Source organism: Hevea brasiliensis, chromosome 9, assembly GCF_030052815.1.
Source record: "Hevea brasiliensis isolate MT/VB/25A 57/8 chromosome 9, ASM3005281v1, whole genome shotgun sequence".
Classification (NCBI taxonomy): domain Eukaryota; kingdom Viridiplantae; phylum Streptophyta; class Magnoliopsida; order Malpighiales; family Euphorbiaceae; genus Hevea; species Hevea brasiliensis.
The window spans coordinates 16,277,961-16,293,283 of record NC_079501.1 but is presented as its reverse complement, the minus strand read 5'-3'; the positions used below and the strand labels follow the sequence as shown (position 1 = coordinate 16,293,283).

The 15,323-nt window shown below is 31.4% G+C and overlaps 1 protein-coding gene and 1 pseudogene across 8 annotated transcripts; one reads left to right on the top strand and one right to left on the bottom strand.

Moving 5' to 3' along the window:
* Positions 1-1,322: 1,322 nt before the first annotated feature.
* Positions 1,323-9,909, top strand: LOC110636681 (PHAF1 protein At3g51130). 8 transcript variants are annotated; one of them, XM_021786485.2, is made up of 15 exons: positions 1,324-2,668; positions 2,810-2,892; positions 3,025-3,159; positions 3,341-3,408; positions 3,522-3,627; positions 3,726-3,786; positions 3,875-4,041; positions 4,266-4,328; positions 4,960-5,007; positions 5,397-5,510; positions 5,637-5,727; positions 5,839-5,888; positions 6,334-6,438; positions 6,588-6,650; positions 9,161-9,909. In XM_021786485.2, the coding sequence occupies exons 1-14, from the start codon at positions 2,554-2,556 to the stop codon at positions 6,633-6,635; spliced, it is 1,254 nt and encodes a 417-aa protein (XP_021642177.2). In that variant the 5' UTR covers positions 1,324-2,553; the 3' UTR covers positions 6,636-6,650; positions 9,161-9,909. The 8 variants fall into 8 exon arrangements, 7 of the variants coding, with proteins under 7 accessions (XP_021642177.2, XP_021642175.2, XP_021642176.2 ...); XM_021786483.2 differs by lacking the exon at positions 9,161-9,909 and adding an exon at positions 8,967-9,140; XM_021786484.2 differs by lacking the exon at positions 9,161-9,909 and adding an exon at positions 6,979-8,950.
* LOC110636682 (probable pectinesterase 53) lies at positions 9,408-11,177 on the bottom strand (annotated as a pseudogene).
* Positions 11,178-15,323: the final 4,146 nt, after the last annotated feature.

The window sequence follows — 15,323 nt, the reverse complement described above, 5'->3', positions numbered from 1 at the left end:
TTTCATTAAATTTGATAATTTCAATTCCATTAAATAAAATAAAGTAAGATTTGGATCTATTATTTAAGATTAATAGATACCATTTTATAGAGTTTATAATATTTTTATAGATGAGATAAATAATATATTATCAATTAAAAAAATGAGTTTAATACTTAAATTTACAAGAGATTAATTTAAATAAATATATAAAATAAATTTATGAAAAAATAAGGAATTAATTGATTCCATTTTTATTATAGTAAATTCGCTAGTGTCTTCACTTATAATATTACCAATAAAATTAGATTAAATAATATAAAAATTTTGAAAGTCATCATAAACCTCTCTATTGTATATACATGACTGTAGCCTTCCACAGCCATGACTGTAGCCTTTGCCTCCTCTACTTGTGCATTTATCATGCCTAATGCCATAATATAGAAATTGATGGCAAGTGTCATGAATTTCTTGTTGGAAATTTGGATGGTGATTAATCAATAATTAATAGGAATTTCATATGTTATATTATTTTACATCAAATGCTTATAATCTGTTTGATAGAAGGTCTGAGAGAAGTAAATAGAGTAAATTGAATTATTTTTTTATTATAAAAATTTAATTCATGGCTGTTTATGATTGCTCTATTATTTTTTCCATTTTCTTTGTTGAAATGCGTATTAATTCACTGGTAGAAAGAAGCAATTTATTTTTTATTGCTCTATTATTTGCATTTATTTTTTATAATTAAAATAGTTGACAATTCAGTCATTTTTTATTGTATTCATTTTCTTGCAGGCTTAACTTCTATATACAATATTTTTTTTCAAACATTAGTAAAATTTTTTTTATTTATGTAGATATTAAATTGGCTCATAAATTTCATTGTTTTGATTGTTTTTTACAAATATTTGGAATTAATTTTATTTTTCTGAAATAAATAATTTTTTTAACGTTTTTTGTATATATATTTTTAATTATTTAAATATAAAATTAATATTTTACGTAAAAAATAGTTAACTTTATCATTTTTTTTGACAATGTTAAGTGATACTGTTAATTTTGATTATTTAATTAATTTTTTAAAATTAAAAGATTTATTTAAATTAAAAAAATTTTAAAAATTTATTTAACCCTTAAGTTTGGTGTTGAATTTTAAAGATTGAAATTATTTTTTTAAATAAAAATATTATTTTAAATATTATTTAAAAAAATATTTTAGAAAAAAATATTTTATTATTTTAATATTTTTATAATTAAATTAATTAAAATTAAATTTTAATTAATATATTTAAAAATATATTTTTTTCAAGACAGTTACAAAAGTAACGCGGAACAGGCACCGAGAGTTAAAAATGGACGTTTTGCATTTCACTTATACCCGCTGCAAGACAAAGAAAGCTGCCTCACACTTCAAAGACAAGAAGCGAGATGATAAGTTTCGCCCTAGTTTCTTCCGCCGGTATTGCCGAGCCACCTGAGTTGGCTTCCCCTGCCCTTCAGGGAGGGGAAGGGAACACCGTTTTAGTTCTCCGAATGGGTGAGGAGGTTAGCTCTCCCTCTTCCTTGAGGTCGGGGTGTATATGTTTGGTTTGCTATTTTGTGCAGATGGGGAGAAAGGAGAGAGCAACTTTAGAAACCTGTAACAGGGTGTGATCTGGTGGGCTGGTGGTGGTGCTGTCATGGGGAGAGGGTGGTTTGCAAAGTAGTTGGCTGGCAGGAGACGAAAAATGGCCGACCCAAGCCTGCAAAGACTGAAACGCCTTGAACCAATGCGGTTTAGCTATTGTCTTCTTAGCATTTGCTGCTGTTTGGTCAGATCTAGTAGCATTGGTCTAGCGGCGATTGGGATTTCTCGGATGCTTTAGATGTCCTTCTAGCTCTGGGTTGTTGTGTTTTGAGTTTTCTCAATTACTACTTTTGCTCCAACTAGGGTTTTGTGCTAAAAGGTGACTGTTGCCTTGCTGTGCTGGTGGGAAGGGTCCTAATGGGAGATTCAACAAAGTTCCAATTGTGTTTTGCAGGGGTTTGGTTGCTTATGAGCCTTGAAATTCCGGCAATGCTGCTTGGTTCTCGTGTAAATATGGGCTTGGGTAGTTTTTTTTTCTTTTTATTATTGGTGGGTCTCGCTCTGAATATGGGTTTCTATTGGAGCTGGATTTAAACCTTGATTATATCAATTTCATGTAATTCTGTCCTATGGGTCTTGATAATGCAATTATATATTTGCATGTTTGAAGGAAAAAAAAAAAAAAAGCGTATCAGTTGTTTCAATTATCCATTGGAAAAAGAAAAATATCATATCAAGTGGATTATTAAAAAAAAAAAAATCCATTATCTAATGAAAAAAAATTGGAGAAGTGGGACCGACCAGAGTGTTGACGTTTCGTGCGCTGGGTGGCAAGCAAGGCTTTGGTGTCCTTCCGTCTCCATCTCCGAGCTGGACAGTGATGGTGTGATGCTATAAAAAAAAACCGTTCCAACCGCCTAAAATTGATTTTGTTTTTTGCGAGAGTACAGGAGGCAATCTCAACTAAAACAATACACACAAGCAATCTCCTAATTCAATTCAATATGTTGCAGCACCGGCCTCCGCCCCAGCGGCGTCGTCGAAGGTGCGTGGGCACCGCCGTGGGAACCATAGTTCTCGATCTCCACCCTGGCCACGGTGTCGGCCCCTTCTCTCTTGGTAATTTCTCTCTCTACTTCCGCATCATTGCCTATCGTTCTATAAGTTATCTTACCAATTCACATTCCATTTTCTGTTGGCTTCCGAGGAAAAAACGAGAATGAAATCATCTAAAAATTGGATTGTTCGAATTGTTTTCAGGAATGCCAATATGTGAAGCGTTGGCCCAGATTGAGGAGCAGCGTAACACTTACGACGTCGTTGACGTGAGGTTTTATGATGAGGTGGGTCTCCAACTCCAAGTACTAAAATTTTTGGTTCTCCTGTGCTGAACCTTCTTGTTATGTTTTGGTTTAGATGATTTTTTTTCCTAAGCTTTTAAAAAGTATGTATGCCATTATGCGTCTGTCTTTCAGGTGTCTACGGCTTCTTTCTGTAACAATACAATCACTCATTACTATGCCTGTTACACGCAGGAACCACTTAGTTCTGACATTATAATTGGCTTTCCGGTTCATGGTTTTCGTCTTCGTTTTGATCCTTGGTCCCAGGTACTCGGTTAATCTGCTTCTTAGACATTTTTCATGCGTGTTTTTAAATAGTTGTTGCTTACCTTACATCTTGGATGAGGAATTTTCATTTTCTTTGCTTTAACTTTTTATCTCTAAATTTGCCCCTTAATGGTCACTACATCTAAGCTAGTTTGTTTACTCTAATTATGGGTTCTCTTAGAGACTACGGTTGATTGAAATTGTTGATGTTAAACGGCTGCAAATGCGCTATGCCACCTTTCTTATTGGGTATGATATGTTCTGAACGTCTTGTTTTTTCCTTCTCCCTTTATGCAAATCTTTTTATTTGTATTTTTATTTTTATTTGTCATATAATTGTTGACTCTTCTTTTAATATTTAGGGGACCTTCGACTTTAGCTACTTTTGTAGACGTATATGCAATTTTCGGGCCAACCTTTCCTGGTATTTATGACAAAGATAGAGGAGTATACACTCTGTTCTACCCAGTATGTACATGGAAAACATTACAGTCAGAATATTTTATTTCTCAGATCGCACATATTTTTCTACTGTGGTATTTATTTTGATGTATATATTGTATTAGGGCCTATCCTTTACTTTTCCAATTCCTAGCCAGTATACAGATTGCTGCCCCAATGGAGAAGGTAATGTAATCTATTCTACACATGCATATACTTATTTTAGCAATTGTAATATTCTAATAATTTTTTTTTTTTTAATTTTCTCTGGCAGCAGAACTGCCACTGGAGTTTCCAGATGGTACTACACCAGTAACATGCCGTGTGTTTATATATGATAGTTCTACAAACAAAAAAGGTGGTCTTGGATCATTAATAGACAATGCTTCTGCTCCTCCGCTACCTGCTACCAGCCTGTACATGGAAGAGGTGCATGTTAAGGTTTGACACTTCCCTAATCATCCCCGAAATTTTCTTTTAAAAGTTGTCTAGTAATCAGTTGATCAATTTCTCTAGTGAATGACTTCCTGCTTTAACTTTATTTTACTAGCATCAAATTGATTGACGATATCTTACAGATGTGGTATTGTGAGATTTTTAGGTTAAAAACCTTATTTTCTTTATTGTCTCTTGGATCTGTTTTTATTCTACATAGATGTTTGCAGCTTGGTGAAGAGTTATATTTTTCCACGGGGGGGCAGCGTATTCCCTTTGGTGCATCTCAACAGGTAAATTATAGTTTTACGTGGTTGAGCTCCAATATTATAATTTTATGTGTGTGTGTGTGTGTGTGTAAATTTACATTCATATCATATATGCATCCACTATTTTGATTTCAGCTACATTTGTGATCCCCACTTATCATGCAACAATAGTTGTGTGCCAATTTGCCTTTCCCCTAAATAATGAGGAGTTTGTGAGTTCTCTTTAGCACACAAGTGCGCCTGTAAGGGTAAAAAGTGAGGAATTTCATTCTTCATGAAGAAACTTTTTTGGATTTTGACAATAACTTTTTGCTATGATCTTTTTTTTTCTCATCACACTTCTTATTAAGTTGGTGAAATGATTAATTGTTATATCAAATAAAAATAAGTTGTTTGTAACACAGCGTCAAATTGGATTCAGAGATTTTTGGTTTTTTGTTATATGCCATAGTTAGGTAGTGGGCCTTTATTGTTGAAGAATTGAGTTCTCCCAAGGAAAGTTTCACTGGTTTCTCTGCTTTTCTTTATTTCCACGGAAAAAAAAGTTTTTTTTTTTTTAATTTTTTTATGGGGCTGTGTGTGCAATCATATGTGAGATTGCAATGGTTAGTAATGTGTCATTTATCTTGTGTGTGTCCTCTTGTTTCAAATGCAGGATGTTTGGAGTGAATTAGGTCATCCTTGTGGATTTCATCAAAAGCAGGTATTTTAGAGTTAACTATATCTTCTACATGCAATCTTGACGCTCAAAGACTACTCCTGATTAGACAGTGGGATTTTAGCCAAGCAAGCAGTATTGCAGTAATCTGCCCAGCTTCACTTAGCAATAACCCTTACATGGGGATATCAGTAGTGTGGGATCACAGTCATGATATAGTTTTATAGATGTATGACCGATTTCAATTGAAAGGAGACCAAAACTGAGGCACCTTTTAACTACTTTTGTTGAAACTCCCCCACCCCCCAACCTCACCCCCCTCTGGGCGATTTCGTTCTCCTACTATTAGCATAATCATTATTTTCAGTGCTAGCTTGTCATTAGATTCACAAAGATGTGCCAGTTGGTATGTAACTATTTTGTTTGCTGTGCAGGTAGACCAAATGGCCATTCACTCTGCTTCAGACCCTCGTACACGGAAAATACTTTGTGAAGATCACTTCTATAATTATTTCACTCGTGGTTTGGACATCTTATTTGATGGACGGGTATTAATGTCTTCCATCACCTCTTCATATTTATGATTTTGGAGCAGGTGATGTTGTTTGGGAGGTTTGTATTTAATCATGATGTTATGAGTCAGAAGTATTCTGATAACCATTTTGGTTTTGCAGACTCATAAGGTCAAGAAGTTCATTTTGCACTCAAACCACCCTGGTCATGTGGATTTCAATTCATATATAAAGTGCAATTTTGTTATACAAGGTTCTGACTGTTCTTTTTTGTCAGTTCTTAGAAGAGTTTGGTTGACACTGTTAATCGAGAAACTGATAAACTAATTTTCATTTCTTGCTTGCATTTGGGGCTTTTCTGAAGTAAATAACTCGAAACATATTACACCAAGCACAAAGTGGGACCAAGTTAAGGTATAACTTTTCATCATTATTTCTTCTTTGTATGACAAAGCTTTAGGGACATAGTGTATAATATTTTTTTTTCCGTCTTCTTTAGGAGTTAGCCCTTGTAATGTCATTGTCCAGTCCCTGCATTCTTTATTAACCTTTAAATTTTCAATTTTTGTTGCAAATTTTGGGTGTCTAGTTCTTTTTTTTCTTTTGTCCTTCTCCAGGCTGGCTTGCCTTAGCATAAACAATGCTCTTCATTTTGTAAAATTATTGTTCTTTAAGATTTTTTATTCTCATAAATGTGCATATGTTCAAGGTGCTAGTATTTTTACACTTAGATTCTTTAGTTGTATGCATCGTAATTTTCTTCTTTTTTTTTTTTCCTAAGTTCTCGGCATTAGAAAATTTTCTTTTGTCATGCACTAGTGAAGGATAATTATAAATAAAGAATGATTATTCACTTCAGGAAATCCTTGGGGACTGTGGCCGAGCAGTTATTCGAAAACAGGGTTCTCCAAGTAATCCTTTTGGATCCACGTTGGTTTATGGTTATCAGAACATTGCCTTTGAGGTAAGCCCTTTGATGCGTCTATGATCAATATTGGATCTATGCTCAAGGTTGAGCTATTGTTAAAAAAATGTGCAACTGATGTATAATTGTATGGGTGCAGTTCTTACTGTATTTCTCTCACTAATGAGTATTTTCTTTGGTGTTGACAGGTGATGAAAAATGGTTATATTGCAACTGCAACGCTCTTCCAGTCATGATTATTTTCCTCTCTGGTACACCTCACTGTGCATTTTTCTGATTAGCAATTCTATGTGCCTTTTCTACTAGTAGCTTTGTGGTCTGCTTGAAAATCATCCAAAATGAGGAATTCAGTTCAATTGAACTGTATTTGACCCTAGTTTCTGTTTTTTTTTTTGAAATCCCTTTATCTTGTAGAGTTCTTTTCTTCTTCTTCTTCTTCTTCTTCTTTTTGTTCTTCCCTTCATTCGGTAAATTTAATTGAATGTGTCATCATAAAATATATTGTTATTAAACATATGAATTGAATTGCATAATCAGTTGAATAAAAGTAGACTAAAATTGCATTTTGGATAGGTGAAGATTTGAAAAGAAAGGATTTGGAAGAACTTTGCACAAGTTTTCTTTGATTTGGTAGATTCATAAATGGTGGTTGGATGTTCCCAGAAATGGAGATCAGATTCATTAATGTGGACGAGCATTTGTTTGAAAATGAATTTGAAGTACTTACTAAAATAGTAGAGTTGGAATACACCCTCTAAAATTTTGTTGAAGCATATTTTTATGCTCCTGTACAAGTTCAAATCTCTATTTATGCAATTTTAATTAAAACATGAAATCAAATCCTTTTAACTCAAAATTTCAACCCAAACACAACCTAATCAAATCGGATACCAAATTTGAGATCTAAGGATTTGAATTTAGCTTTTAGTTCAAATTGTATGAATTGGTTATTAAACCCAGCCTAAAAGCCTTGGCCTGGCTGAGGGATCGAGTCATCAGTAACTGGTTCAACTAGCGGGTTAGTGGTTCAATTGGTGTATCATTAACAAAATTAATTAAATAGTACATTTATTAATATAAATAAATAAGTTTAATTGACTGATTTTTAATTTTTTTAATTAAATTTTCAACATTCGTTAGGTTGTGTGTGTATATCGGACCTTACCTCCTTTCATAGGGTTACTTTGCCCTTTGGTTGTCGATTTTGTTTGTATTCCACGGACGATGTCCTCTTTCCATCGATGGGCAATCAGTTACCACCCTTGACCAGGTCCCAAGTGGCACAAGACGACTAGGGAGTATGATCCTAATTTGAGGAAAGATTGGGGGATCCCCTATGTGATCTATTGGCCTAACTATCCGATTATCTATTAGCCTTATCCCAATTCTTGTTCATAACAGACCAATTTTTAATCTGGCTAAAAGCTTCTCCCCTTGGTCGGGAGAAAGCCTAGCACCCTTATTCTTCTTCTTTCCCATCCTTGCAACCTGCTTCACACACTCAAATGAGTAGAGATGACAGACCTGATGGTTTCATAATTTTTGTTTTCTTAAGATTTGAAATGGAAAGGGGGTCTCTTCCAATACAACAAAGACAAGCCTGCTTGCTAGCAAGCCATCGGTGGAAGGTATATTGATTGATCTAAAATAAGAATAAGGAGTATGATAAGGTAAGGAATAGGAACAACAAAAAAGTCTTCCTGTCCCTTAGCTCCATCTTTTTTTCGCTTCCCTATTTCAATCACTGACTTTATCTGGTTATGTGGGAGTTGACTTCTTCTCTTCCACTGTGATAGCCTTTAACAATGAAAAGTTGGTGGGGATTTGCATCTCATGAGATCTTGGGTTCAAATCTCTTTACTAGTTACTGGCACTCAAAATTTTTTTTTTTTGTTAAAGACGATGTGGCAGCTTTTATTAATCATGTCAACCTGTTGGGTCACATGGGTTGACAAAAAATGGGTAGAATGGTTTTTAGTGTTTCAATTCCTCATCCTGTTTAATTATAAACTCAGACCGGTTTGATGCTTGAGTCATTGGTTCGCCAAGTCAACTTGGAGGGCCAGTCTGGGTTTAATAATTCTTGTGTGAATAATGATTTAAACTCATAAAAAAGAAAAATATTCTTTCAACAAATCTTCGAGGGTGAATTTGAAAATTATATTTCAATCATCTTTGTTGAAAATCCTAACCTATCCTAACGTAGCCGAAGTGGAACTAAAGTAAGGTCAATTGTGATCTGTTCCAAACTTTTGTTTGAGTTTGCTATTTTTTGTTCAAGATTATTTCATGTTTAGAATCCAACTAGATTACCATGGGTATTGTACCATTTTGGACTTCTCTCCATAATTATCACTAAAATCTTGTTTTTTGCAAGTGTTTGTTCAACATTCTGTCATATTCATTTCAATGATGATATTGTTTGTTAGTTATTGCTGAATAACAATGCTGATTTGACGCCAAATAATTTGCTCAAACTTAAGTGTTGCACAAGGGTTGATAATTTTTGCCTCTGATGGCAATCCTCTGATGGCAATTTAGCTGTTTTTGATTTTCTATTTGATTAGTTGACCCAGCTTGGATGCTGCCACTTCGTTGGAGTGGGTGGACATCGTCCAGGTCATTTAGTAGAAAGTAGCACAAGTTGCCCACATCATCGTCACGTGGGGAATTTATGTTGGAATTGTGAATTAACTGTATATGGTTCATTTGTAAATATGATTAATATCCATGTTATGTAATTCTTAATAACTTAAGCAAGCATGTACGTTTCAACCCTGCATCAAGCTGGACTGCATGCTCTCTACCTGGTAAAAATGTTCAAATCGTTGATCTTGCAAGCTTGCTGAAAACTCTTAGCCATGGTTTTTTTTAAAGGAGCAACTGATGAAACCTGTTTAACTTGAATCGTGAGAAGCGAGTCCGATCAATCTCTCTTATAAAGATGGAGAATGATATTTTTATAATTTTGCGCTGACATTAATGTGCTCTGAATATAGTTGAAGATATCATGACCTGGGAAGCCATTCATGGCTTTCGATGAAACCAATCGAAATGAACGGCCTGGCCTCTTGCTCAGTGAGCACCCTAGACCACGACACTCTTCCTACAAAATCAGAACCCTGGCCCTGGCCACTTGTACTGACCATAAAATACCGTCCTACAATCGTTGTAGGACAAATAAGTGAAATTCTTCACTATGAGGAAAATGATTAAAACTTAGTCCAATGACTAGTTTTGGTAAACAGACCCATGAGTTTCAAAATATTTGTATGATTAGAATTTCAAGTTTGAGCTAAGCAAGAATGAGCTGATTATTAAAATTGTAGACGAAAGATATGAAGGCACGTACATTCCCCTGTTTTTGTCTCCCCACTCTTTACCATCCTCAGGGAGTGATAATATTGTCGATTTAAGTGAATGCGAAGACAGCCCTAGAGACAGTGCCCCATGCTGTGCCCAAGTAGAGGACACCAGACCCCGTGACCTTGCAATTTGACGAAGGAGAAGCCTGTTTCCTGAAGCAAGTTATCCCTTTTCTGTGTGGTCAAGGCTGCAAAACTATTCGTGATGGCATGCAAATGGCAATCCTCATAGAGCGAGAGTCCATTTCCGAATATGAAATCGACAGAATCTTCAATGTAGCATTCCTTGTAGTAATGTCTGCCAATGTGATCATAAAGGTTGTCTTGTGCTCCAATGAATTTGCAGCCTATAAATGCTGCTATGTCTGCCGATATTCGGAGCGCGATTGCTTACTTTCCTAGAGCTCCTGAGGGTGGCGATGGGGCCTTGTTCTGTAGCGAACCACTGGAAATTGTATAAAAACTAGCTACTCCAATAAGCTTGAAACAGATAGTAGTTATCAAGGTAATATGTATAAGGAGTTTACATAGAAAGAAGCTAACAAAATGATCATAATATAAAACAAGATGATATAGCAGATAAGATAAATATTATGAGGCTGACCATGAAGGTGATGTTCTTTGCAATGAAATAAGGAGAATTGATGGCAAATGTTGCAGAGCCATAGGTACCCAATGGATGTCCTGAATTAATGGCAAATGTTGCCGACCCATAGGTACCAAATGGAGGTCCTCCCTGTCCCATTTTATCTTCTGTGTCATCCCACTTATGATTGTCTTGTTTGCACCAGCACCTCACCTTCGAGAATCTAGGGTAACGTAAGCCGTGCTTGCCGGAATCGCAACATTCTCCCTGAATTTTCCATCCATTCCAATATCAAGATGCATTTAACTCCACTAGACACGACACAAATATAACGTTAGGTATAAGACCTCTGGGCAATGAAGTGTTACCTGTAAGTTCCTGCGCTCATGGAGATAGCCACCCTGTAGTTATTGACAACTGGCATGGAATTGATAGCTTTTTGCGCTGTAATAAAATCTCCTGAGCTTGATTTTTTTTGTTCACTTTTATTGTTAAACAAGGGTTGAACCTTTTTTTGGCTTTCTGGAAGAGAGCATGCTTGAAAGAATACATTTGTTTTGCTTTTAGTCATTTCAGGTAAGCTTCTTCAGATGCCACTGCCAGAAACCTTTTAGAATTAGACCCATTTGGAGTAAACAATGAATTTGCATTATTTTCAAGTAATAACAACAAAAACAACAGCTTCATTGTCACTGGTTTTGGCAAACAGGACTGGGAGAAGAGAGTTGTTAAAAGAAACATAATCTCTGGAATCTTGCAACAATAGGAAAAGATAAGGTGCTTAGAGTGAGAAAGTTTTGAAGGCTTGGCAGAGATAGAGAAGGGCAGAGGAATCAGGCAGAATATGGCCATATGTGCATTGTCTCTTCTCATACCTATTAGAAGTAGCAGTGAATTTTTATTAGGAATGGCAATCAAGCGAGTCGAGGGCGGGTATCGCTACTTTCATAATCTGTCCAACATAGTAATAAATTACTGTTTTGGGCTAATTACAGAGTTTCAAGGCGGAGAAAATGTCATCCCGTCCCTAGCCTACACAAATCAAAGTTAGGATGAGAAAAATTGATCGAATTCGAGGCGAGGCAAATTGAGTTCAGAAACTTTTGCCATCCTCGTTCTTATTTTAACTTTTAGTCTAGTGGGACTAGACTCCTTTCTTTTTTGTCCATTCTTGGGTTGTCAGGAAGTCAAGAACTGAAAACTACGACGACAAAATGATAACATGTAATAAAAGTTGCTTTAGTGTTGCTGCTCCAAAACTTTGGTTCATCACATGATATGGGTTTTGTATTTGATCCCTATTTGATTCTGCTAGAAGGCACTGGCAGTAGTACCAGCTTGTAAATGTTCACAGCCACAGAGATTGAAATATTGAAAAGGACAAAAATTGTGGGAAAGATGTCCCTATTGGTTCCTTTTTAGTTTTTACTTTTTCCTTTATCGTTTTTTCGTTCTTTTCTTTTCTGAAAATGCATGTCTGCCTCTTAATGGTAACATTTTAATCCTACAAGCCCAGCTACTAGTGAACAATTAATATAAAAGGTACAAAACAAAACTGTGATTATGGGTTACGACGGCCCAGGAAGAGAAAAATTATGAATTTCAACCGACGATTTAAAAGAGAGTTTTGAAATTAATGATTTTGGTTTGAAGCCTGATTTAATATGGTTTATAGGACAATTCGAAATAAGGCAGTTTAAGATAATTCAGAGGGCGGTTAAGGAGTGATTTGAACAAAAAAATTGTATAACAAATTTATTAATTTAAAATTAAATTATATTTATAAAAATACTTTATTTTTTCTTAGAAATCTTTCCTTTAAAATAAAATAAAAAAAATTAATTTCTCTTTTTAAAAAAATTTAATACGAAAAGTTTAGACTTAATTAAAAAATTAAAAATAAAAAAGATGAATTAATTTTTCAAAAAAAATTAAAAAGAAGAAAGAAAGTGCTTGAACTTAATCCATTCGTATTTTTTTGGAATTAGAATACTCAAAGTTTTCAATTCTATTTCTTGCGCTTTTTTTTTAATTTATAAGATAAAATTTAATAATTAAAAAGATAGTCTAAAAGAAAAAAAAAATTTAAATAGAAGATATTAAAAATTTTGTTGAGGGTATAAAATAATAATTGAATAATTGAAATAATATTAAAAATTTTAATAAGTGTATATAATAATAAAGTAGAGAAATTAAAAGAGTATTAAAAAATTAAAATAGTATAAAAAATAATTATGTAGAGAATTTAAAGGAGTATTGAGAATTAAAAAGAGAGTAGAGAATAATTATATAGAGAATTTGAGATTTGTATAAATAAATTAAAGACATCATAAAATATTTATAATTTTTTTTTATTTAATCCGCTGATTCGATTCAATTTGAAATCGTAAATTTTTTATTCTTAAAATATATAAATTTGAACTAAACCGTGTAATGACAATTTTAATTGATATTAAGAGTCTTCTGCAATCCTATCCTTAGTTGAACGCTGTTTATGCTTTCAAAACAACAAACAGATGTGCTGATTGGTTAGCCGGAACTGCCAGATTGAGGAATAGATTGAGTAATATTGTAAATGGGTGGCTGCAAGCCCCCAACCCAGCTCCTCTCTCTTCTTCATGAGGATTGTTCTGTAAGTCTCTGATCTTGAATGAATGTTTCATTTCTGATTAGAGGATAATTTAATTAATCTTTTTCTATCTTTATAAAACACAAGGAATATAAAAGTGTATATATATATATATATATGATTAGAGGATAATTTAATTAATCTTTTTCTATCTTTATAAAACACAAGGAATATAAAAGTGTATATATATATATATATATATATATATATATAACCAAAGTGTTAAAAAATAATTAATAAAAAATCAACTTTTTTTTTTATCATTAATTGACATTTGATATTTTTAAATATAATAATTTTAGTTAAAAGTTTAATTTATCTTTTTTCAATTATAAATAAAATTATTGTTATTAAATAATTCTTACTTTAATAATTTTATTTTAAAATATATAATTATTTAAATTTAAAATATGAGATAACATGAAAGATTTTATGTATTTAATATAATTTATGTTTATAAATATATATAAAGAAATTAATAATTTATTGAACATTATGAGTTTTTCATAATCCTTAATACATGAATAAATACAAAAAAACTATTAATCAAAATTTAACTCTTATGGCTGCCATTAATTGACACTTGATGTAATAAAAAAAAATAACTCTATTGAAAATTTCTTTTTTACTTATCTTTTTCTAATTATAAATATATTAGATAGTACTTAAAATTAATAATTTTTTCAAAATTAAATTTGAAATTTCATTTTACCTTATTTTTTCTTAATTATAAATTTATTTATTAGTATTAAATAATGTTTTAACTTAATAATTTTATCTTAATTGAGTTTAAAATTTTTATTTTAATTTTTTTATAATTTTTATTGCGCCTGTTACAATAATTAAGAACTGAAAATTTAATACAGTAAAAGCCTTTTTAAACTATTAAATTCAGGTAACATCTTCAATTTTATTTCCATATGATTATTAAAAATAATTTATCAAATATATGAGTAAATTCTATTTTTTATTTTAGAGATTCTTAATCTTTAATAATTATTTTTGACATTATTTTCGTACTATCAAATATGTTAAGGATCTTTTACTAATTTATCTTTTGAGTTGACAATTACAATTTCATTTCTAAAAATTTTTATTTACAGAATTTTCTCCTACCTTTCTTTTAATTTAGTTGGTTATTTTGATTTAAAGTAAATACTGTTAAATTTAAATAATGGCTAAATTTAAAATAAACTAAGTCTTTAAAAATGCCTTACAAGAATAAGCCATTTAATTTCTTAAAAAATCATACATAACATTTTAGATAATTAAATTAATATAATTTAAACAGTAAAAAGTATATATATATTCATCAGCTTATTCAAATTTTAAAAATCTTACAAGTTGTTAAAAATATAAATATGTAAAAGAAAATAATTAATAATTATCTAAAAGTGAAAATTCAATTTGATTTTTATAGGTATATAATTATTCAAAATTTCAAATTGCATTTAAATTACATTTAACACGTATGTATATATATATATATATATATATATATATATATAAAAGTAGCATATTAAAAGGCTTAATATAATTAAGAAAAATAATAAAAATAATCTATTAATCAAACTTATTAAATTATGTTATTAAAATAATTAACTAAAACAATAAAAAATTTTTTGCATTTTTTTAAAAAATATAAAAAATAAATATTAACTTTTTAAAATAAAATAAAAAATAATTTACTCAACGACGCGCAAATGGTATGTCTAATTCTGTTAGTTAATTAGAATTAAAAGAATTGAGGACTAATTTGACAGGACAAAGAAATATAATGTAAATAAATTTTGATTTTAATTTATTTTTTTAATTATATTATATTTATTACATTATTCTAAATTATTATTATTATTATTATTATTATTATTATTATTATTATTATTATTATTATTATTAAGGGGCATACTTTTACCGTTATTAGGAACAGTAAAAATACCCCCTTATCATCTTTTTGCACTTCATACATGAGTTATATACTTAGAGACGCAGAGAATCCTGGGCTCACGTGTCATAGACTCATTAGTGATGAAATAGTTAATTGACACACTACAATCAAATATGACATATTTTCTAAGAAAATTTTTATTTAAATTTAATTTATTATAAATTAAAATATAAATATATAAAATTTATATATTTAATAAATAAATTTTACTATATATTTTATATTTTAAATTTATTATAAATTAAATTTAAATAAGAAATATCTTATGATTTAAAGATAACAACAGATGCAAATATAATAAATCAATGATATATCAGCTGAGATGAATACATATATTTTATTATAAAATATATTTATACGAATACACTCAGAGTCAATAATAAAAAAAATATTTCA

Coding starts and splice junctions, on each gene's coding strand:
- LOC110636681 (XM_021786485.2), top strand. CDS start 2,554: ATGTTGCAGCACCGGCCTCCGCCCCAGCGGCGTCGTCGAAGGTGCGTG. Junction 3,628..3,725: donor TATACACTCTGTTCTACCCA/GTATGTACATGG, acceptor ATATTGTATTAG/GGCCTATCCTTTACTTTTCC. Junction 6,439..6,587: donor ATCAGAACATTGCCTTTGAG/GTAAGCCCTTTG, acceptor TGGTGTTGACAG/GTGATGAAAAATGGTTATAT.